General features: G+C 37.8%; 5 protein-coding genes across 5 annotated transcripts in view; 2 read left to right on the top strand and 3 right to left on the bottom strand.

Annotated features, from left to right (window-relative positions):
- Positions 1 to 9569, bottom strand: part of LOC119547812 — a 44675-nt gene extending 35106 nt beyond the window's left edge. The window contains exon 1 of the mRNA XM_037854833.1: positions 8885 to 9569. The gene's annotated coding sequence lies outside the window, so the exon portion shown is untranslated. The remainder of the gene's footprint in view (positions 1 to 8884) is intronic.
- Positions 2918 to 3481, top strand: LOC119547815 (male-specific sperm protein Mst84Dc). Its single transcript, XM_037854837.1, has 2 exons — positions 2918 to 3076; positions 3132 to 3481. The coding sequence occupies exon 2, from the start codon at positions 3148 to 3150 to the stop codon at positions 3334 to 3336; it is 189 nt and encodes a 62-aa protein (XP_037710765.1). The 5' UTR covers positions 2918 to 3076; positions 3132 to 3147; the 3' UTR covers positions 3337 to 3481.
- LOC119547814 lies at positions 4058 to 4790 on the bottom strand. Its single transcript, XM_037854836.1, has 2 exons — positions 4649 to 4790; positions 4058 to 4458 (listed from the first exon to the last, which is right to left on the bottom strand). The coding sequence occupies exon 2, from the start codon at positions 4434 to 4436 to the stop codon at positions 4194 to 4196; it is 243 nt and encodes an 80-aa protein (XP_037710764.1). The 5' UTR covers positions 4437 to 4458; positions 4649 to 4790; the 3' UTR covers positions 4058 to 4193.
- On the bottom strand, positions 4660 to 5122 carry LOC119547816. Its single transcript, XM_037854839.1, has one exon. The coding sequence runs from the start codon at positions 4968 to 4970 to the stop codon at positions 4812 to 4814; it is 159 nt and encodes a 52-aa protein (XP_037710767.1). The 5' UTR covers positions 4971 to 5122; the 3' UTR covers positions 4660 to 4811.
- Positions 6127 to 6873, top strand: LOC119547813 (keratin-associated protein 5-2). Its single transcript, XM_037854835.1, has one exon. The coding sequence runs from the start codon at positions 6349 to 6351 to the stop codon at positions 6784 to 6786; it is 438 nt and encodes a 145-aa protein (XP_037710763.1). The 5' UTR covers positions 6127 to 6348; the 3' UTR covers positions 6787 to 6873.
- Positions 9570 to 21844: the final 12275 nt, after the last annotated feature.

The raw sequence follows: 21844 nt of genomic DNA, 5'->3' as shown, positions 1-21844 counted from the left end.
TATGAGGAAAAAACTTTTATTAAAAAAAAAATGTATTTTAAATACTTAATATCATATTATATGATTATTTCTATATGCTATGATCCATATATCAACTGTCACTTAACATAAAAATTTTTAAAAATATGTATTTATATTATTATGCAATTATTATTATAATCGCTTAAAGATTCTGAAGTATTTAAATCTTACACATCACAACTTAATACAACACTTAAGGTAGAGTACTACCAAAAGTATATACAACATTTACTTACATTACTTATATAATCAAACTAAAAGATTTTAAAGTATTCAAATATAAAATAACATAAAATTGTAAACGTAGAGTGTATCAAAATGTATTAAAAAAAATTATTTATTTTTTAACAAAAACATTTATTATTATAATCAAACTTAAAGATTTTAAAGTACTCAAATCTAACATAGAGCATTATCAATTTTCGCAGAGAGCCAAATTGACTGGAGTAATGCGAGGTGGGTAAAAATATTGCAGAACATCATTTTCAACAAGATCGAAAAATGGTTTTATTTGTTCAGCAAAGCCGTCAAATCAGGCTGACCTTTGATTTTGCTTATTTTTTAACCTTAAAAGAATAAAATACATTATTGTTAAAGCCTTCGCATCTTCTTCTGATTAAAATTCGGCTATCATTTATGTCCCAACAACTGAGTTCAAAACAAAGTCCACTTCACATTCTTGGAAATCCAATAATATTAATTTCCTTACCCGCAAAGCGGACTGAGTTGCCAAAAAAGAAACTTCAGCCAACTTGTAATAAGCAGCACTCAAGGACATTTCCTACATATTGACAACTTCGTAGTGTAAACTTTTCAATGGTCACTTGTGAGCGTTTCCCCGAAAACCGATGCTTGACAAGTTGGCTCTTTTGAGATCGGCCACAAAGGCACTTCAGATGGAGGCCCACACAAAATAGAAGAGCCGCACTCAGCATGCGGTCAGCAAAAAACAAGAAAGTAAAACAAAAGCACCCAGAAAGCAGTTTGAGCAGAAATTGCCCATAACGAGCACTTGACCAGGGACAAAATGTGAGATGCCAGAGTTCAGGCGAATTTCACATCATCTTTTGTATACCTTTTTCGGTATCCCCGTATCCCCGTATCCATGTATCCATGTATCCGTGGGAAACAAATTTAAAGCGCTCGAAAAGCAAAAACACCATGCACTTAAAGACCCCACATTTGTCTCAATGAAGGCCGTGTCACATAAGTAACGTTAAGTTCTCTTTTTACCTAATTTATACAGTTTACTCTGGGCGGTTGTCCGAGGACCGATGTCCGAGGTCCGAAGTCCCGAGGTCTCTGCGGTCCCCCATTTATGTCCGGATTCAGGGAGTGGAAGCCATATAATTGCGCTTATCTCTTGGCGCACACTCAAGTGGCCCGGCTCAATATGTTTTTGGAGTGAAATGAAGTGCCCATCGTGTCCACTTGGACAAAAAAAAAGATAGAAAATGGGGCGGGGCGGCCAAGAGGCAGTGGCATCGGAATCCCAGCAGAAATTTTTGTATTTGATTTAAAAGGAAATACCTTTTTAGTTGAAGCCCCTCTTGTTTACCCTGCTGTTTTTCTTTTCTTGGTGTTTCCTTTTTTTTCCCTTGTGGTGACATTTTTATACGCTGTGTGGTAAGGTTTGTGAGGGGGGTTTAAGTTTTTGGCATGCTACCAATGAGATTATCTTAAGTGGGGTGTTGGGTTTTTTGGATCTGGGAAAGGTGGAGAACCTCAATTGCAGTCTCCAGGCTGGGTTTCCTTTTTTGCCCCTACATAGAAATAAGCTGCGCAATAGTTTTCAACTGTCTGGGAGGTCTGTGGTTTTTCTTTTTCTCCAACAGCGGGTTGTTAGGTAAATCGACGTAAATTGGTTTTTAAAGAAGTTGAATGAATAAATTATGTGCCCAAATAGAAGGCCAAGCAGCAGAAGATTCATTGTCAATATAAATAGTAGGGACTTTTAGGGTTAGGGCCAGTTAAAATAATAATCTATAGAAAACCTTTGATTAAATAAAGGATTATTCTGTATTTTGAGTCTCTAAATATTTTATCGGTTGTGCATCCTCGGCTTAAGTAAATCTGCAGCTAAAACAATAGCCGTTAACCAAAATTCAATCCATTTGGTAATCGATTTAATACTCCATTTAAGCAAATTTAAACCTTCCTTCATTTTGCTATCCATTCTCGCCCAGGTCGCCTTATTCACGCTGTGAGTGCATCTTTTGAAAGCCTCAAGTGTGAACACACATTATAATAAACGCCTCAATTGTTGTGCAGTCATCTGTGTAATTTATGTTTAGCTAATGTTCAGGGATCGATGAGCTTGTCAGCTTTTGTGAATCACAACGCCCGCAGACGCACACGAGGTCCTGTATCCTATATAACCTATATCCTGTCCCGCACACACATGCCCTTACATTAACCCCCCGAAAAAGCGAAGGAAGCTGGAAAATAACGTTAAGGCTGCTTCGTTGAGTCTAATAGACTTTCGTGTCTGCCTCGACATCGCCGTTGCCCCAGTTTAGAGCGGGTCCTGTGCAAAATCCTTTCGGCATCTCTTCACCCATCTCCTACATTTTGCTGGTGTTATTCTCCGTTTTTTTTTTTTTTTAGACATGTTTCAATGATTTCTTATTTTTGCCAGAGGGGCGAATCTGTTGCGCTGCTGTTTTGTCGTTAGAGAAATTCAATTTTTTTTATTTGTCGCTCCAATGTTAAATCATTGATGTGTGAAATTTGTGAGCTTCGCCAGGAGGAGAGCAGCATCAACAACAACTTGACTTTGATCGATTTTTAAGGCAGTTTCTCTAGCCCACTTTGATTTTCTTTCTACTGCCTTTCTGGTTGGTTTAAAATTTCTCCACATCAAGTGGGCCCTGAGAAGGAATTCCCTGGGCTGGTGCTCCCTTTTCCGAAGTAAGCCCATTCCAGTCTAGTCACTTGTTTCGTAAACAGCTCGTACGCCTTCACCAGTACACAAACCAAAAGTCCGAAAAAATTCCGTGTTTTAAATAAAATTGGAAGTCTTTTCTTACGCGAATCTTTTGGACGGAACCGAAACGTGAGTTGTGCATTTATTTTAAAGTGATTTTTTTTTATATTAGTTTCCCGTGTAGTTAACCCACTCAAAAAATGTGCTGCCAAGGAGCCTGTGGATCCGTATCCTACGCTTTGGCGTACGGGCCCGTTGGACCCGCTTTGCCGGCCATGAACTACAACAACTGCTGCTGCGGCCCCAATCCGCCCTGTGGTCCCTGGACTTGTCCACCAAACAGGTGCTGCTGCGCCGGCGAGTGGGGCTGCTTCGGACCCTTCTACTGAAGACCCCGGGGATCGGTCGAGTCCAGCAAACACAACGCAGAAGGATGTGGAATTTTTTTGTTCTTTTGGTTTGAGCCTTACTGCCTTATGTACAAAGGCTTAAGCTATTCAATAAATTAGTGTACTCAAAATGTTGGCAATGAGATTTAATACAAGGGCTTGTGAGTTTGAAAGGGGTTATGCTGACTTCATTCTGAAAAAAAGAAACCAGGGAACGAAAATAAACATGTGTACTAAGGTTGACATTTATGAATCAAAACATTTTAATCATATTCGCAGAGGACGCATAAATTATCAAATTAAAAAGAAGAATTTATCTAAGAAAAATTGGAAATATATTTTTGGTTTCTGATAGAAATTGCGTGTTTGGCAAATTTTTAAATAGAAAATTACATTTTGCAAGTGCGTCTATTACTAAGAATGTCCAAGTTTTGCATTCCAATTTTTATTCAATGCTTTCCAATTATTTTTAGTGAAAGTTGACCAATAACTCCTATTCGCAAAAGGTGTATAAACTAGCAAAATGTAAAATTAAAAAAAAAAAAAATTGGAAGTATTTTTCGGACCCTGCTAGAAATCATCAAATTTTTAAAATGTAAACATTTGTAAATAATCAAATAATTTGTTTCCAAAATCATTGAATATGAACTACCAAAGACTATGCAGAAGATATCTATCGCCCCACAACTAAATTATGGATCCGCCAATGATTCCATCCGAATATATTTTGACCAGTTTATAAATTTTATTTAGTCCATTTTCCAATTTTATTGTGTCCTGCTGCTTTTAACTTCACTTATCGAATGAGATATAATCCCGATTTGCAAATAAGCACTTATGATTTAGCTATTCCCGTATTACTTCGCCTCCTTTTTTTTCTGACCACCATCCTGTGTACAAAGTTGGGCATCCAGCGGGGACAGGATGTGCGGCACGTAGCAGTTGTTGGTGTTCTTCTTGCGGCTCGTATCAAGGACATAACACTTATCGCAGGGACCGCAGGGTGTGGGTATAAAGTCTCGGCCGGTGAAACGCACGGTGGACAGAGGTGGATTGTTGCAGGCCAGATCGTAGGAGGCACAGGCCCAGCCACCGCACATGGTTAGGATATGACAGGAGGAACTAAGGGGTGTAGGGTTATAATTAAGATGAAAGTGGAAACTAAGTACGAGGTATTCCTTTAAACTGTTGCAAGTCAATACCACCTTTAAACGAAATATAATTAATTTAACCATTGGTAATTAGGAAGGACTATCGTTAATAGAAGGAGTAAGGAGTGGAAATACTTTTCTAAAATAAAATAAAAACTTACCCCGTTGGAAGTGTTAGGTGTTAGATGTTGTTCCGACAACGATTGGACAAGGACTGAATGGTGTTTGTTTCTTGGCTGACAGTCTGAATTTTTCAGGGCCTACTTTGGGAAAGCGGAACCCCTCCACTCGATTGTGTGACCTCTCCAGATCGGATGAGCTGACCTAGCAGCCGCAGCAGCCGCCGCAGCAGCCGTAGACGGAGCAGTCGTCACCTGGACCGCAGGGCGTGGGTGCGAAACAGCGCCCTGTGAATCGCAGGGTTGACAGGCGCGGATTGCAACAGGCGAGGTTATACGAACAACAGGCCCAGCCACCACACATCTTGACTTTCTTTGAGTTTTTCAAATTTGTACTACCCTTTGTCTATTTTTTGTCGGTTTTTTTTTTTGGGTAAGTAATTGCCGATGGAGCGGACACAAAATCGAGTGTTTGGTACCGAAGTGGGAAACGAACTGAAGTTGACTGGCTGTACGGGGGACCAAAGGCGATTTTTCGCTCTGGCAGTTGTTGACAATCTCATCGAAGCCGCCCTCGGGGCTTCCTACGCTTCGAAAATCTGGCCTAAAAAGGAAGCTGGCTAAATCGAAATCGGAAAATGGGTGGCACCATGGAATGCAAATGGAAAGTAACTGAACATAACTAAGGGAACCTTAAAGATGAATATTATTGGAATAATTCCACATTGGTTCCCTAAGAATAATATTAGATTTTTGATATGACTATTATTATTTCCTGATAATAATAATGGGTTTAATTTACTGCCCTATCTCAGAAATCCCTCATTTTTGTAGACTATCCAAAACCTTGAGATTTATATCCATGACCCAATCTTTATATGTAGTAATGGTACTTTTAATTGTATTAAAGTCCTAATATTTTATCAACTGAACCTATCTATTAACTACTTTCAAAGTGAGCATTTTAGTGATATAATCCCACAATTCCATTAATTCTACTAGACATTTTCAACTGCACAGTTGGACATGCAAATATCTATTCGGCGGATAACGAAGCGTGATGAAACTTTTTGTCGCTCCTCTCCACGATGCTGCATTCCACCTCCGATTCAACCGGGCGGAGACAATCAATTACATTAGCCCCCGACGGACCAGAGGGTCTGAAAAGGGGGCGTGTCTGGATGAGAGGATCCAATGGACAAACCCACGCATGGTCAACTGTGCAAATAGCACTCGGAGGAGAACAGATGCGACAGAGGGTGGAGGTTCCGCTTGGTTATTCTTAGCCGACATATGTGGGATTTAAAATGTGACCACAAGACAAATATAATTTCATGACTAATGTAATTGTTTCTCTGGAAATTAGGTGGGGTATTAATTGAGCTGGGATAGCAGTTAGAGACATTCTTAAAATAGTTTTAGATAAATTAAATAAAATTGTAAGCCCATACAATAAAATAGATAGTTTCAATTGGCCTGCACTGTGAGTGACTTATAAAGAAACTATATCCTTGCTTTACTTGCCATTTTTTTTAGAAATACTCAACGAAACTGCAAGAGTTTTTAAACAACAACAATTGCTAAATTTTCCAAGTGGCTTTGCAACTATTGGCGGACAAAAAAGGTGCTAAATAGGCGCCTGGAGCTGTGAACGGTCAACCATCATTGCCCCGGAGTATTTAGCACTTTTTTTAGCGGCAAGTATTTGGTAACAGGTGGCAAGGAACTAAGTAATTTCTGGGATGAGTTGTGCGGCGCCAAGATGTCGGACGCCGTGTGGACCCTGCGGGTCCGGTTGTAAGCCCTACGGAGGAGGAGGTTGCTGCGGATCTGGCTGCGGATCTGGATGCGGAGGTGGACGCGGAGGTGGATGCGGATCTGGATGCGGAGGTGGATGCGGAGGTGGATGCGGAGGTGGATGCGGAGGTGGATGCGGGAGTGGATGCTGCAGTGGATCCTGCGGAGGATCCTGCGGCGCATCCTGCGGCGGATGCTGCGGCCCACCGCCCTGTGCCGTGGTCTCGTACCGCCTGACCTGCGGACCCGTGGGTCCCCTGCTGCCCTGCATGAAGTGCACCTGCAACTGCGGATGCAACGGCTCCTGTGCCCCGCCCTTCTATTATGTGCCGAACAAATGCCAAAATTGCTGGGAGTGGGGCTGTTTCGGACCCCTGTACTAGTAGTACCCTGTGTTGCCCTGTTGTTGCACTTTTGATGGAACTTTTCATACTTGTGAATGCAATAAATTCACGCGTCAGCCAGAGTTATTTGTGCATTTTTGTTTTTTGTTTGATTTTTTTTTGCCTTTCTGACAGGCTAACAAATGACCGAGGTCCAGTTTCAGGGTTGCCAAAGTTTGCGCCATGAAAATCATTTAACATTCGAACTTTTGTTAGCCAGCCCGCAAAAAATCGGAAAAAAGGAAATGGACAGGGAAAAGTTGCCATTGGAGAGGCTAGAAAAACAATGAAAAAATGGTTAAAATCTGAAAGCTGCTTGTTTTGGTTTTGCATACGATGGGAATGCGGGGGCGGTGGTGAAATGAAAAAAAAAACCTCGGCAAAAACAAAATATGCGTGTGAAAACCTTCCAATCTATTTGGTTACACGACGTACTTATGTAGGTCATGGATCTGACAGTTTTTGTTCAGCCATTCGGTTGTATTTTTTAGCCACGCTTGAATAGCGAAGACAGGTCAATTGAAACAACTTTTTGACAACGTTTCGCGGAAAAGAGCCAACAAAATATTTTGGTTTAAAAACTACCGTAGCTGGAAATAAATTGAGGCACTTCTCACCATAAATTAGTTTTTTAATTAAACCCCCATTTTATTTGGTTCACAAAATAATAAATTAGTCAGGTATGAAACTGGATCGGGATATTAAATAAAAACCACACCGATTTATGGTCTAAATCCGACCGACATGTGTTTGTATTTGGGATCATAACCATCAAAGATTTTTTAATGGAAACCAGAGATAATATTATACAATTTTAATTTACACTGAAAGCAAGCTTTTTTAAAAGAATAGATATTTAATTAAGATTGAAAATTAATTCAATTACATAGAAATGTTCCATTATGTTCCTCAGAGAAACCAATGGCAAAATAATATTTAAACATTTAATTTCTATTTAAGTTGGAAATCACAAGTGCTGTTTTCACTTAATTATTTTTTCGTTTCTTTGTCATAAATCGAAATTGTCTTTGCAGGGTCGGTGCAACGTTAGTTTTACGGCTAACAAAATTATTTCGAATTTCAGTCAATATTTCCATAAAATTGAAATATATATATTCAAAGCTTAAAGTCCTTATATAATATGCTTCATTTTTTAACTAACTTTAACTAACTGTCTTCGCTTAAAAATTTTATGGCAACATGGAGAAGAAGTGTCTATAGTTGGTCAGCATTTTATATATTTATATATTTAATCAAGCATACCGAATTTACAAACCTATCTATCTATCCTAACGTAAATTAGATGACATGGATCGTCAAAGTAAATCAAATATTCGTTAATCCAGAATTCAACAGTATGAAAAATTAACCTAAGTCCTTTACTACTGAACATTTCAAATTATTATTTATAGGCATTTGAATGCGTTTATTAACGTTGCAAAAAGTAAAGTTTTAATTTTATTTGTCAAACAATAAAAAAATTCTGTAGTTAAAACTTTTCCTCCATTATATTTACTATCGTTCTGAAACCCACATTACTTTTAAATGTAACAAAGTAAGAAAGTTTAGGGTTAAACGGGGATTTAGGTACAATTTATATTGATGTACGCACCGCCGTAAAACCCACATATAGCTTAACATGAGGTGTACAGATGAAGAATTTTATTTATCTTATCATGAAAAATATTTTATGCAAATTTAAAATCAACTAACTACGAGTAATTGGTAAAGAAATCTTTACATGGGTTGAAGAGTTAATGGTTTTGGTGAAATGATTTAAAATGCTCTAATACAGAAACTTGTTTGACTAGTTTCAATTGAACTACTAGTTTACCAACTGCTTGATACAAAACATACATGTTTTGTATATATACAGGTATTTTATGTGTAATCAGAGAATATCGAGAGAGACAAACAAACTATTTTATTCGAAAAATCCTCCTGCTTGTGCAGAAATTCCTGAAGCAAGCATCCACACAAAGACCGTATATTGTATTTTGGGGCCCCCCAGTAAAATTGCGAAGTAAAATCACAGACACAGATATAGATATAGATATCATCATCACCCAGTCGGAACTCTCAACCGAAAGTAACTCACCTTTGGGTAACTGGTGAGCAAGGCAAATGTTATGACTGCCGGCAGTTGTTGTCTTTGTGTGCGTTGTGATTGTTGTTGTGCCGGCAATAAATTAACTTATTTTAGCACGTTACACGGCTTTTCTCACACTTTCACATTGCTCTTTCTTCCGCACACACACATGGCACTAGGTGGGCGGTGGGTGGTTTACTGGGTTCACTGAAAGCGCAATGTCAGGGGATTTCAAGACCGACCAGAATATATCCCGCACTGGAGGATAGGGCTTGACCTATGCTCTTCGCTCCCTAGTAGAGTATTTTCTCGTGGATTTTGTACATTTCTCACATATTTTTCATAATTTTCGCGTACAAATAAAACTTTTTGGCAAAATGAAAAGTTTGTCCTGTTTTCAACTCTGTTTTTTTCTTTGTTTTGGCAGCGCACTCAAATCTCTGGTGAAATATTAATTTTCACAAATTCTGACACTTTTTTAAGCCGGCATTTGTTTGTCCACCGGGTTGCTATTTCCTTTGCGATTCTCGAAATATTTTTATTTTTTGATGTCTTGTTAGGCTGTTGTTTATACTTTGTTGTGATGGGGATTTTATTTAAATTTATTGCCTCGTTGGCCCTCGTATTTGGCAGCTTTGTTGTGGTTGTACTCGGGGGCAGCGAAATGGGGCGACAGCAGAGCGAACCAAACGATTTGACATTATCAACGTAACTGAAGCATCAGCGGCAGGAAGCTGTCGGCCCTCGACGGAATCGGAATCCCAGCAACAGCAGCTGCTGCTGAAGGACCCGATGCCGATGCTGTTAAATAGAAGCTGGAATCGAAGGAATTCGGTTGTAATCGTGTCCTGGCAGCCAGAGAGGTGGCTAAAAGAGGGCTCGGCACTTGACGAAACCCGAGCCGAGTCCTTGTTTTGGCCAGGGATTTTACAGAGAGTGCCGGAAAAAATATAGCCATGAGCGTACGAGAGAATTTATTTAAATTTCCTGTTGGCGAGAAAGCTTTCAAGTTCGAAAAGAGGGTTGTTTTCGTTAAACAGGGATTGTAAGGGATTTTTTGCCCTAACAGAGAACCTAAAAGACTGTGTTTGGATCATGTTATCCGAGCCATGTTATCCCAATCTAAAGAACATTTTACTTATAGGCATTACTTAAAAACCATTCATTATTTTTTATTTTATTCCGCATTTTTAGGATTTGTTCTACTTATACTAAAATGAATTTAAACTATAAATAAACCCTAACATATTGAAATGAAAAATATATTAAGCATTTTAAACTAATTTTCTTAAGATTAAATGATATGTATTAAATTGCAGAGTCCTATCAACAAACCAATTATCTATTCAGCGTCTAGAAATTACCTACATTTATGAAAACTAAAAATAATCCATAAAATAATGTATTAAAAAATATAGTAAGTTACTCAAATTAATTTTCATAAGCTTATATAATATGTATAAGATTGCAGAGCTCCTATTAACTACCCAATTATCTATTCATCGTCTAGAAAATACCATTATATTTAGTTTTAAAAATACAAATAGTTCAACAATTATGCAAAAGGTGTTTAGATACCATTTTATTTTGTTTTATACCTACAAATTTATTGAAAAGCATTTTCATAAATTCTTAAAACATAAACTCCACATCAAATAAACATAGATTTAAATAGAAATTTAGCATTTCGGAGAGGGAGAAACTAAAGCGTGAACCCTAGGAGACAGCGACCAAAGTGGTCAACACCGAACGGAACTAATGCACAACATGCAGAATGGAAACCATATTGACAAGATGCAGTATCCATGGAGATATACATAGGATGGGGGACCGAGCTGAAGAACAGCAGCGGTTGAAACATAAAGCAATAAACAAGAAAATACCAAATGCATACGAGGCAGCAAACATGACAAGCAGTAGTGGTGGCAAACAAAACAGAAAGGATACATGTGAACATGAATTGACATATATATATATATGATGCATATATACTGTGTGGGAAATGCTCTGGCTAGACAATAACTGTAAAATGTAAATATTAATATTGTCATAATAGACAAGACAAGTTGAAAGACGGAACTGGGGGTGCCCGGTGTCCGCAAAGGATAACGATGACGGCCCCTATGGATCCCGATCCCGATCCAGGTTCCAGAGACCAGATCCTGACGAATAATCGCAAAAGTGCCGTTAAGCTGCCAGCTACCGAATGCGAGCGAAACAGAATGTAAAATGTCAGCTCATTTCCGGTTGCTTAATTTGAAATCGTTGTGCCAAAAATTACAAATGAGCTGACAATGGCACACCGAAGAAACCAAACAAGCGAAAAATAACAGGACACGGCAGGACATGGATGCCAGACAGAGAGAGAGAGAGAGAGATAGGAACAGAGAGGGAGATAGATAGAGGGGCATGGCGACAATAAGCACAAAATAGCAGCGTCTAATACGCAAAATAAACGAGAACTGGCCACAGCATGACAGGCAGGATAACACTGGCCAGCTGGGCGCAGTCCTTTGGCAGGACCCCAGACCCCAGACCCTCGGCCCCCGCCCTGGAAAACTTCCCACCGCACGCCCCCCCTCTCGTGTTTTACAATTTAACGCACATCCTAACAAGGCAACGCCCCATAGTTTAATTTTTGTCTCTCCGCCTTGATGTGTGCATGAATTTCGCACACTGCAAGAAACAACTTGGGGATTAAGCCTTAATTTCGATATCTAAAATTGAGAACCAAATTCAGAAATATTTACTGAAAATTAAAATGATGAACACAGTTCCTTAACTCTAAAATATATATTTAATATACGAAGGGAAAAAACACAAGCACTCATATATTGTTTATTCCCAACATATAAACCTTTCTCTTAGACTAGGGTTCTTAAAAATTCTTAAGAAAAAATAAAATATAATAGAGTTGAAAGAAGTTTTAGTCCGGCATTAATAAAATTTCTGTGGTTTTTACTTCTAATTTTTACATTCGAAAATGGTTTTCAAATATAAAAATTGATTCTACGCAAATATATGTGTTATATTATATACAAGAAAAATGGTAAAATGAATATTCATAGATGTTTAAGGTAATGTTGTACTCTATTCATTGTCACTTAAAATAAAATTTTAAAAAATGTACATTTCTAAGTTAATAATAAAAATAATATTTTAAATAAAAATATATTACACTAATAGTTTTTAATACAATTCATTTTTTTACTTTTACTAAATTTTTCTTACAAGTTAAAGAAGGTACAAATCGTTTTGAAAGTATATTTTCCTGTTTATTAAAACTTCATTAACTTAATCCAAATTTTTCTAAGTGCACACTCCCTCTCTGTCTCTCGGACATCTCTCATTCTCTCTTCCGCTGGGCTTGCTGCACTCTAATCTAATGATGACAAGCATCGGGTCGGGGAAGCCCCTCATTCGACCACGAGTTTGAGTGTCGCTCTTTTATTGCGTATACGCCATGTGCAACTTGCCCTCGACACAGACACACTCACACTGCCTTGCATACAAAGATGGTAGCCACAATGTGTCGAAAATTTGGTGCGTTCATCGTCATTCACCTTTTCGTTGAGTGCAGGCGATAAAATGTACGGTGAGCACACTATCTACTACCATCAAGTTCTCCCCAGGACCTCCTACTCACTTTTTTTGCGCTTCAAGGATTCCTCCAGCTGCTGACAGCTTTTTGGGTTAAGGAGCAGCCACTGCCAAATGGTCAAGGTGGCAACTTGACTCGTCTGTGAATAAAGTGGGAAAGGTGAGTTCGTGTCCTGTTGAAATAATCAGAGCGATCAGTTAAAGTAATATAGTTTAATAGCTTTAATAACCATTTTAAAGATATTCCTTTTTAATCAATATTTATTATTATAATTTCTTTGTCAGAGAAAAAGTACCTTGCTAAAGGTACAAGAACACTATTTATAATTTGTAACCCCTTGTGCCTTTTGATTCTGATTAATGAGTTCTAGGAATTGTTCTTCCTGGCTTCAATAAACCCCGCCGCTTAACACCTTGCCTAGCGCTTTTCCAAGAACTTAATTAACGTTCATCAACTAATTGACTAATTTATGCAAGTCAAATAAATGTCATGTCAACATATAATTAGTTATGGCGCCTGAAGTGCGGCTAAGCAAATGCGGATGTGAACGGAAGAGTGGAAAATTTGCTAATTTATGCATGATTCCAATTCGCAATGGCAAAGCGAGTCTCTTTCGCGGCTAATTAAATTCGTGTAATGAAAAAATACAGCAAACAAGGAGGGAAAACTAAGCCACTTCTTTGGGGACGAAGTGTCGGCTGTTTTCCCAACTTGCCTTGCACTTTTGAGGTCATCCCGCGAATCTCTAAGGATGTTCTAAGCCCTGTCAGCGGCTCCTTCTGTTGGCCAGCATAATTTTGTTATTGTTCCTGCATTGCATTACAAGCAACTGCGGAGCCACTCTTGCTGCTGCTTCTTAATCTATTGGATTAGTGAAAATTCAATTAGGCCGGGCCAAGGAGGCTCCTTCTGCTGCGTAGCATCCAATGAAATTAAACTACGAGTGCACTAACTTTAAGCTTGACATTTCGATTCGTAAATATTCCATGTGCCATCGTGAGCAATTACTTTTGTACGATTTAGTCGCGCATCTCGCCAAATATTTGTTTAACGGGCTAAACAAAATATCGCCCACTAAATCCACGTCACAATCCAGCTATAAAATAATAAATAAACCTACGGAAAAAACCTAAATCATTCCATCTAGGAAGGGTGGAAAAAAAGTGGCGCAAAGCTTCATAAAAAATGGTAGCGAATTTCAAACCAATTGCAAACAGTGTTGTAACACAAATATTTACAACACTTTAAACTATATGGCAGCTTCTGAAGCAGAGAAAAAAACCACCACCACAGCTACGGGTGTCTATCAGTAAATGATTGAAAAAATTTATATACACACACCCCACTCATGAAGCGACTGAATAAACAGACGAAAAATGGAATGAAATATCTGGATTCCCTTTGCTGAAAACGCGGATATCAAACCGCTTAAAACAGCGTTCTTGCAACTAAAATTTTGTAATAATAAATATGCCACTTAACAAAATAGATAAATACTATTCGTTTTATTTTCTGTAATATTTGCTTTATATTTGTTAGTAAATATTAAACCAACCCCATTATAAAGGGTATCAAAACCCATTGTAAAAAGGTCGTATGTAAACATGGATAGATATCGTTTAGTTTACCAAAATGTTTATAAGAGGAAGCCATTTTCAGCTGACACAATTTTTAAGTGGACGTTAAAGATAATCTAGGGTTTCTTTGAAAATGCAAGATAATCTACGATTTGCTAACAACAAAATGTATTTATGAGATAGCATTTATTTTTGGCTTCAAATATTTATTTTAAAAATAAACCCCTTTTATATTTTTTTAACATAAAGCTAATTTTACTTCTTGGTCTTATAAACCCAGTGTATATTCTGTTATTTATTTCACTTCTTATTTTATTTAGCCATACTTCACCAGCATTCATTTACTTTTGTTCTGGCCTTTTCGTGGTTTTTGTGTTTTTCTCGTGGGCGGGTCCTTTGTCCTGTGGACAAAATAAGTCATAAATATATTTCGCTGATTTCATATTTTCCACAAGGTTGCGAAAATAACTTGCATAATGTTGCGTTCGGGGAAAGGACGAAGGACTCGGGTCTCAGGACGAACAAAGCACAAAACGGACTTAGCCGCGGCGCAAAGGGGATCCCAACGGTGGGGGGAGCCGCAGCCCCACAAAAAGGGGCAAACGAATAATTCACAAAGAATGAAACAGCAAAGAAAGGCTTACTATTCGCTGGGATATTTAAGTAGATTTGCCTGTTGTCTTTCAACTGTTTCCCATTTCCCATTTCCCATCTCCCATTTTCCATTTCCATGGCCAGACTTACTTTCATATTTTATCATACTTTTCTTTGCTCTTTCCCGGACTTTATACTCTATACCTTCAGTTCTTTTATATTTTTTTTTCGGTTCGCATGTTTTCGCGCTTCCTTCTTTTTATTTCCACGCTTTTGTACTTATAATTTCTCACGTTTTCCTGCAAATGCAGCACAAAAATTTCTCGAAGTAACTTTTAATTTCATGCCATTTAATTCGTTGAAAGCGGAACGCGTAAAAGGAGCAAAAAATCGGCAGCTGAAGAAAGGAGAATACTGCAATTATGCCCGGCTTTCGGTTGTATGTGTATGTAGGGCGCAAAGGAATTTGCCACAGGACACGCTTTATAGCAAAAGTTGCTTCCTTTTTTCTATCTGGCGACTTTCTTGCGCTTTTTTCGCACGCCCGAGCATCAAAAAGTGGCCAACTGGAGGAATCTCTTGATCTTGAGGAATGTTCGTTGGCAAAGAAAACAATTAAGTTACTTCTTAACCATATTTATCCTTAACTAAACATTTTTTTATGAAGGGAAACAGTATTTAAATTAATCCTACTAATTATAATTACATTATTTTAAAATTTGGCCAAACCTGTACAAATATTTTATTTACCGTCCTTACCTAACTTTTGCTTATATTATATTATACAATCTCACAAAAGAGTCACAAAGTTAAATATTATTTTCAGAATTTCTTTGAACTTTGTTTAAATTTTTCCTAAACTTTTACCTAGTCAAAAGTTCAGTATGTATGTATTTAAATATTTTTTCTGAAAAGCAAATCTTTAAAGGTAAGTAACTGAAAATGAAGTACTTAGATGGCTAATTACACCTAGTTAAAGTGCAAAAAAAATGTGCTTTTGATAGTTTTCCCCGACTATGCGACAAGTATTAAATATTTAAGCTGTGCGATGGCCAACTAGAAAATTGATTAACTTTTACCGAGAAGGCTATGGTAAACTTTTTTCGGGATGCATAAAACGTATAATGGAAAGCCAGAAAGGTGAGGCCAACTAATAAAGTTTGCGGTGAAAGTAGCTTAGGCCACGCCCACTCATTGAAGCACTTTACCGGAGGCTGCATAATTTGCACATTTGTTGTGTGTAAGTTGTGGGCTGAATGGGGTGGGCTGTAGGTGGGGTGCGGGGTGTACTTTTACCTTGTTCATGGCTGAAGTTTTAAGACATTACTTAACTGTTATGTCCACCGCAAGGTAGCACACACACGCCCACTTTCACGCAAATCACTTGGGCACGAAAGTGAAACTCGAAACTGGCAACTTTTCCTGCATCCCTCCGGAGGACCTCCTCCATCCCCTTGTCCTCCTTCATGAACTACACTCTTGTTCATCGCAGCACGTCGACCTCTTCATCATCATCGCCCAGTCCTTTGCAACAAACTGCAAGCAAGTTGCAACCTTTTATGCGTGATGTGCCAAGGTGATGGAATCAGGATTTTGTGATGAACAACTAAATATATGTATAAACTTAAGCATCTGGCGCCTGGAAGGCAGGCACTCTTTATTACTCAGGAAATTATTGAGTGAAGATCACGTAAGGTGCATGTTTTATTGGTCTACAAAATGGTAAGCTTTTTTAATCAGTAACTTTGAGTATTTTTCTTATCAATATGTTTTCATTTTGCTGGCTAGTTTTTCCTATATTCGTTCAATTTTCTCGTTCTCCGCCAATCAACATATTTTCCGCGAGCACTGACAAATATTTGAGGCTACAGCACATGTATCAATTTTCTATTGTGTTCCTTAAGGATCTGACAAATGGCAACTCAAGCTGGGAACAACAAAAACCACACTGTACAAAAGGACAAACAACAATAAATTGATGGTGTTGAAATTGTTATTGAGAAATTGCGCCGCATCATCATCATCGGAATCGACGTCATCAAGATCAAAGAGGCTGACTAGTTTGTACGTATATCCTGGCATATCCTCCACCTTCATCGGTCTGCAATGACAATACAATTTAATATTGACAGCGGCGAAAAATAAGGGAAAACAATTGCCCCTCACTCGATTTTTTTCTATTTATCTCCCATATATTTTCGACTGTCGATATTTCATTTATCTTGTGAGCTGTTCATTTTTGACTATATGACTATGTGAAAATGAATTTTCTTACGTTGTCAAGGTATTTGTGCTTTCGACAATTTGTCAGTTTTCAATCAACTTGACTATTGAATGGAAGGACCTGCAAATGTAGTCGAATGAATTTTTGATATCTGAAAAATAAATTGATGAAACAAATAAAGTTGGGTTCCCCCATGAAGTACATCTAAATTCTTTGCTGTTGTGTTTAATTAAATAAAAAAGCCATCTAAACACACAAAAGGAAGCATTAGCAACCACAAAACTTGTTAAACAATCAATTAAAATTTTAATAAAAACTAATTACATGAAAAATGTAGGTTCAGCGTGAAAAACTAACACGTGACATTGTTTGAATGATTTTTTAATCAATCATGTACACTCACATATTCATGCAGCTGTCTACAAAGGGAAAAAGCTGTCTGGCATGAAAATTAGTTCTGCATTATTTCGTTATTTATCGATTGACTTGCATTGACTGTCATATCTTTCCTACGCATGTGTGTACAATTTGAGCAAATATTATTTTTCCACTCATTTCATAATTGTCTTTACCATTTCGGATTTACGAAAAGTTTTTTCCGAATATTTTAGCCGCATTTGAATAATTTGTCAAAGGCATTTTATTGTCATTTGTTACGCCCTATTAATTATGTGGCACACACACATGCAGAGAAAAAAAAAACCCAGTCCACAAATCGGTTTTTCCCTTTCGATCCTATCAGGCGAATTATTTGTCCCCCTTTTCCCTTGCATTTATTATGCTCATTATATCTGTTTGCGAATGTTAACTGCTAAACTGGTAAAGCAAAGCGTTTTTGCAGTCATTCGTTTGGTATTTCATAAAATATTTTTTCATTTTGTTTGTTGCTGTTTATAATAATTTTATGTGTTTGCTGTCAATTGTTTAATATTTTAATTGTTTTTGTTGCCGGCTACTTTGACAAGTCATGTGTAAACCGGGGGCATATGCTTTTATGAATAAACCTATATATTTGTTGCCAACACAAAGTGTGCGGGTCATTGAAAATATTTAATACGCCACTCGGACGATTAAACAAATGTTTATAATTTTATGCAGTTTGATAAATATGATTAAAGAGACAGGGCTGTGAGCTTAATTTGTTTATCTTCGAACAGAAATCAGAAAGCAGGGGGTGTAATTTACATTTTATGAAGTCTTAATAGAGCAAAAGATAGGAGAAAGATAACAGAGTACATTAATAACTAATTTTTAAGTAAGGAGTCGGGGGAGTTCATTTGTGGTTTTATTAACAGGTGGAATCATAACCACTCAATAAACAGTCTTTATAGACCTTTCGGATAATGATTCCTTTAAATTTCTTTAATTAAAATATATCAGCATAAAGCACTCCGATGCAAGTAAATATTATGCCACCATGCACAAAAATAAAGCCTTACAAAAATAGCAGGCGAATCCCTTTCATTTTATGGAGGGCATCATGCAAATTCTCTGCTGAAAAGTAAGGAAGTAACCGACCAGACCGAATCCATAAAAGTTCTTCATTGCTGGCAAAGTAAACTGCGGGGAGGAGTTACTATATATGACAAACATCAATAAAGTTTCGAATAAAACGCAGCTACACAAAGATAAAACTTAAATAAGGTATTAAAATATGTTGTTAATAAATACTTATAAATTAGGTAGCTTAAAAAATACTATTTATTATAATTTTTAAGAATATATCTGTAAGTACTGAATTATTGTAGATCGGACAATAAATATCTGCATAGATTTACTTCATAGAAATCATTTACTATTTTTCTATTATACTAATAGGTGTTTTATATACAAGAACAAAGGTTAATTAATTATTATTTTGACTTTGAGCTTAGGTGGTGATATTTTCTCCAGGTGTTCCCAAAAGCTGAATGGTACAATGCAATGCCCTTGGACTCAGACATCAACATACAAATTTGTATCAAAAAGTTGTTAAACCTTCATAAAATGCGGTAGATGAAAAGGTTTTTCGGGGCGGCGGTGAAGGAAAGAAAAGGAATTCGTAACTTTGTGTTGTGGCCGCCAAGGACCTATAGGTGAGTGTGTGTGGGTAGCACAAGGACCAGGCAGCGAACATAATTATGCAAACTAATACTCATACGACGCGTTCAACTTGCGCTTCTGTTACTGCCAGCCCCGCCCCTTTCCTCCTTTTTTCCTCCCATTTTTAATTAACAGTAAGCGCCAGGATAAAATGGGTGGTTGGCATGGGGGTGGGGGGGATTGAGTCAGGGGTCGTAGAGATTCTGGGGGCTGGCTTTTTTGAGGGCTGAGATCCCTGACTGAGGGGCAAACCAAATGAAAGACACTCACTTCCGCTTGACATGACGTGGAATGTTCTGCACATGCATTTGACTCTGCTCAATGGCGGCCTGTCAATGTGTGCGTTGTCGTGTGCTGGTGTGTGCGCAGTGCACAAATACAAAAGCGAAACCGCAAAAACACAAATATAGTTGCATACTTCTGAGCGCCCACGAACAAAATGTCAACAGCGATGGCTTGAAAAGAAACTAATGCCAGGACCCCAATAACATAATGCTCTATCTTTTTCAAAAACTGTTTTACCTATAAAATACTTGATTGAACGGTTATGATTATGAGCATATTTTGATTTTTATTATTTAAATACATCTCATCTTAATATGACAAACAAACTGTTATGTTTTTTTCTTTCTGGCATACATACAATTTATAAGGCATAAGGCAATCTGTGAAGTCATGGGGAACCTCTTCTAAATAATATAAGTCCAAAATGTAATTTTTAAATATCTAACGATGTACGAAAACAGTATAAAAGTATAACAGATAACATTTTTTAACCTTTTTTCCACTTCATGCTATTTAACAACTGACTGCAATAGTTAAAAAATATATTTATAAAATAGTTTCTAAATAAAAGAAAGTAATAAGGCTTCTTAAATTTTTGAAATCCCTAATTTTCCTTAGTTCTTGCAGTGCAGCATTGGATGATTTCCCTCAAGCCTGGCAGGCCTCAAAAAGTCAGCAACACGTTGCCTCTAATGATATGACTAACGCTGACAGACCCATTCGCACACTCGACGGTGCTGTGTGCGTTCTGTTTGGGGAATAAATTGTTAATTATTATTTGAAAAGAGTTACAGCCGCACAGGCCGCAATCCTGGCGCTGATGAGGATCCTGATGAGGACGATGGGCACGCTGGGTTAGCTGCGTTAGCTGGGGCGGCGTCGAGCCTTTTGTAGGGACCTGCATTCTGCATCCTGCATGGCAGGTTTCTGTGGTTGGCTTGGCTTGCAGTTTTAGTTTCGGCCCCCGATTCTCCCGGAGGGCGTGGCTCGACATGGTCGCCTGCTTCTGGGACTCGCGGCTTCTGCATGCCCATTTGAATCTGCATTTGGCTGCTGTTTTTGGATGAGGCATCTAAATTAACATTCGCGCTCGCCCGCCCTCGGCGTGTGTGTGGGTGTGGCAGCGGCGTCCCTGGAATTAAATCAAGGGGGTTAACAAAACTAATGTATATTTTAATGTTAAAATTAAATATTGTACTTAATAGATAACTTGTAAATGAGCCAGTTAGTCTTAAATAATTTAATTAAAAAAATATATATTTATTTTTAAGACTAGGTAAATATGTATGTATTCTTTAACTATAAATTCTTTTTAAAATATATTTATTTTGAATTTCAGAGTATCCATTTTCTAAATAAATCATATATCCTATGATTATATTTTTTCAAATGATGGAGGGGCTTTGGTGTTAAACATACGCCACTGCTGTGTATTAATGTATGGCCTCAATTCTTATGCGTGTGCTCATTTCGAATGCGCATTACAACGGCAACAAGAACATCTGCAACAGTATTTTTTAGCCTCTCGTGCCGTTCGGCATGTCAATTGAAATGCAGCCAAGAGTCGAGCTTTTCAACCCAACCACCCAGCCACCCAACTACCCTCTACACACTAATGCAACTCACACACAACCGCATTTGCATGGGTGGGGGGGTGCAAATTAAAAAGTGAAAAATTGCATACATGGCGTATGTGTAATATTTTTATTTCACTTGGCTTCTAATTAGGCAAGTCGGCTGTCTCGCTTTGACATTTGCATTTCGCTTTTAACTAATTTGTTCCAGCCACAAGGAGATTCCTTCGCTGATTAATGCGCTACGTGCATTTGGGCCAAGCAATAACAATGATTCACCCACAAGCGGCATTCCACGAATGTGGGACAAGAAAATTGCAAATATTAGGTCTAATGTCCAAGGAATGAGGTTAGTCAATGTGGCACATATCATCGGGAAAGTGGAGCACGGCACAGACTTCATTTGCCTTTGCTTTTCTGCGTTTTAAATTAGGTTCTGGAATGCCTAAAGGGATTTATTTATGTGTGATAAACATCTAACATGTGCCTACTATTTTATTTTTTAGGACGCATGCTGAATTGATCACAAGGCTTTATTTAAAATTACCACTTTTTAAATAAAACTTTTTTTTGTTTGTCCTGGGAGTAAGTCGAAGAAAACATTGGTATATTTCTAAATAAAAACGTAAAAATTCCAGATTATCCGAAAAAATTCTAAAATTGCTTAACTTTTTCTTTAATATTCTGACATTTATCTATATTTTCTCATAAAACTAACTGCAGCTTGCTTCTTAATTTAAACTAAACTTACTTTACACTCCTGAAAAATCGATCTCAATTCAATTTGTTTGATTGCGAGGTGGCTTAGATCAAACGGGCCAAATTCGTGCCACGTATCTGCTCCAGCCCCACAGACACACAATCAAATAAAATGGTCGAGCAATAATTGCGCGTGTCGTTTGCTAACCAAAAACGAAAATCCCATCGTGTGTGCCATCGTACCTGTTTCTCATGCGAAATTAGTTTCAAATGGTAACCACTAATGTGCAAAGCAGTCTCCACAGACCACCACTCCCTTCTCGTTTTTGGGGC

Source organism: Drosophila subpulchrella, chromosome 2L (assembly GCF_014743375.2).
Source record: "Drosophila subpulchrella strain 33 F10 #4 breed RU33 chromosome 2L, RU_Dsub_v1.1 Primary Assembly, whole genome shotgun sequence".
NCBI lineage: Eukaryota > Metazoa > Arthropoda > Insecta > Diptera > Drosophilidae > Drosophila > Drosophila subpulchrella.
Note: the sequence above shows the minus strand (reverse complement) of the source record. Positions and strands in the feature narration are given on the sequence as shown.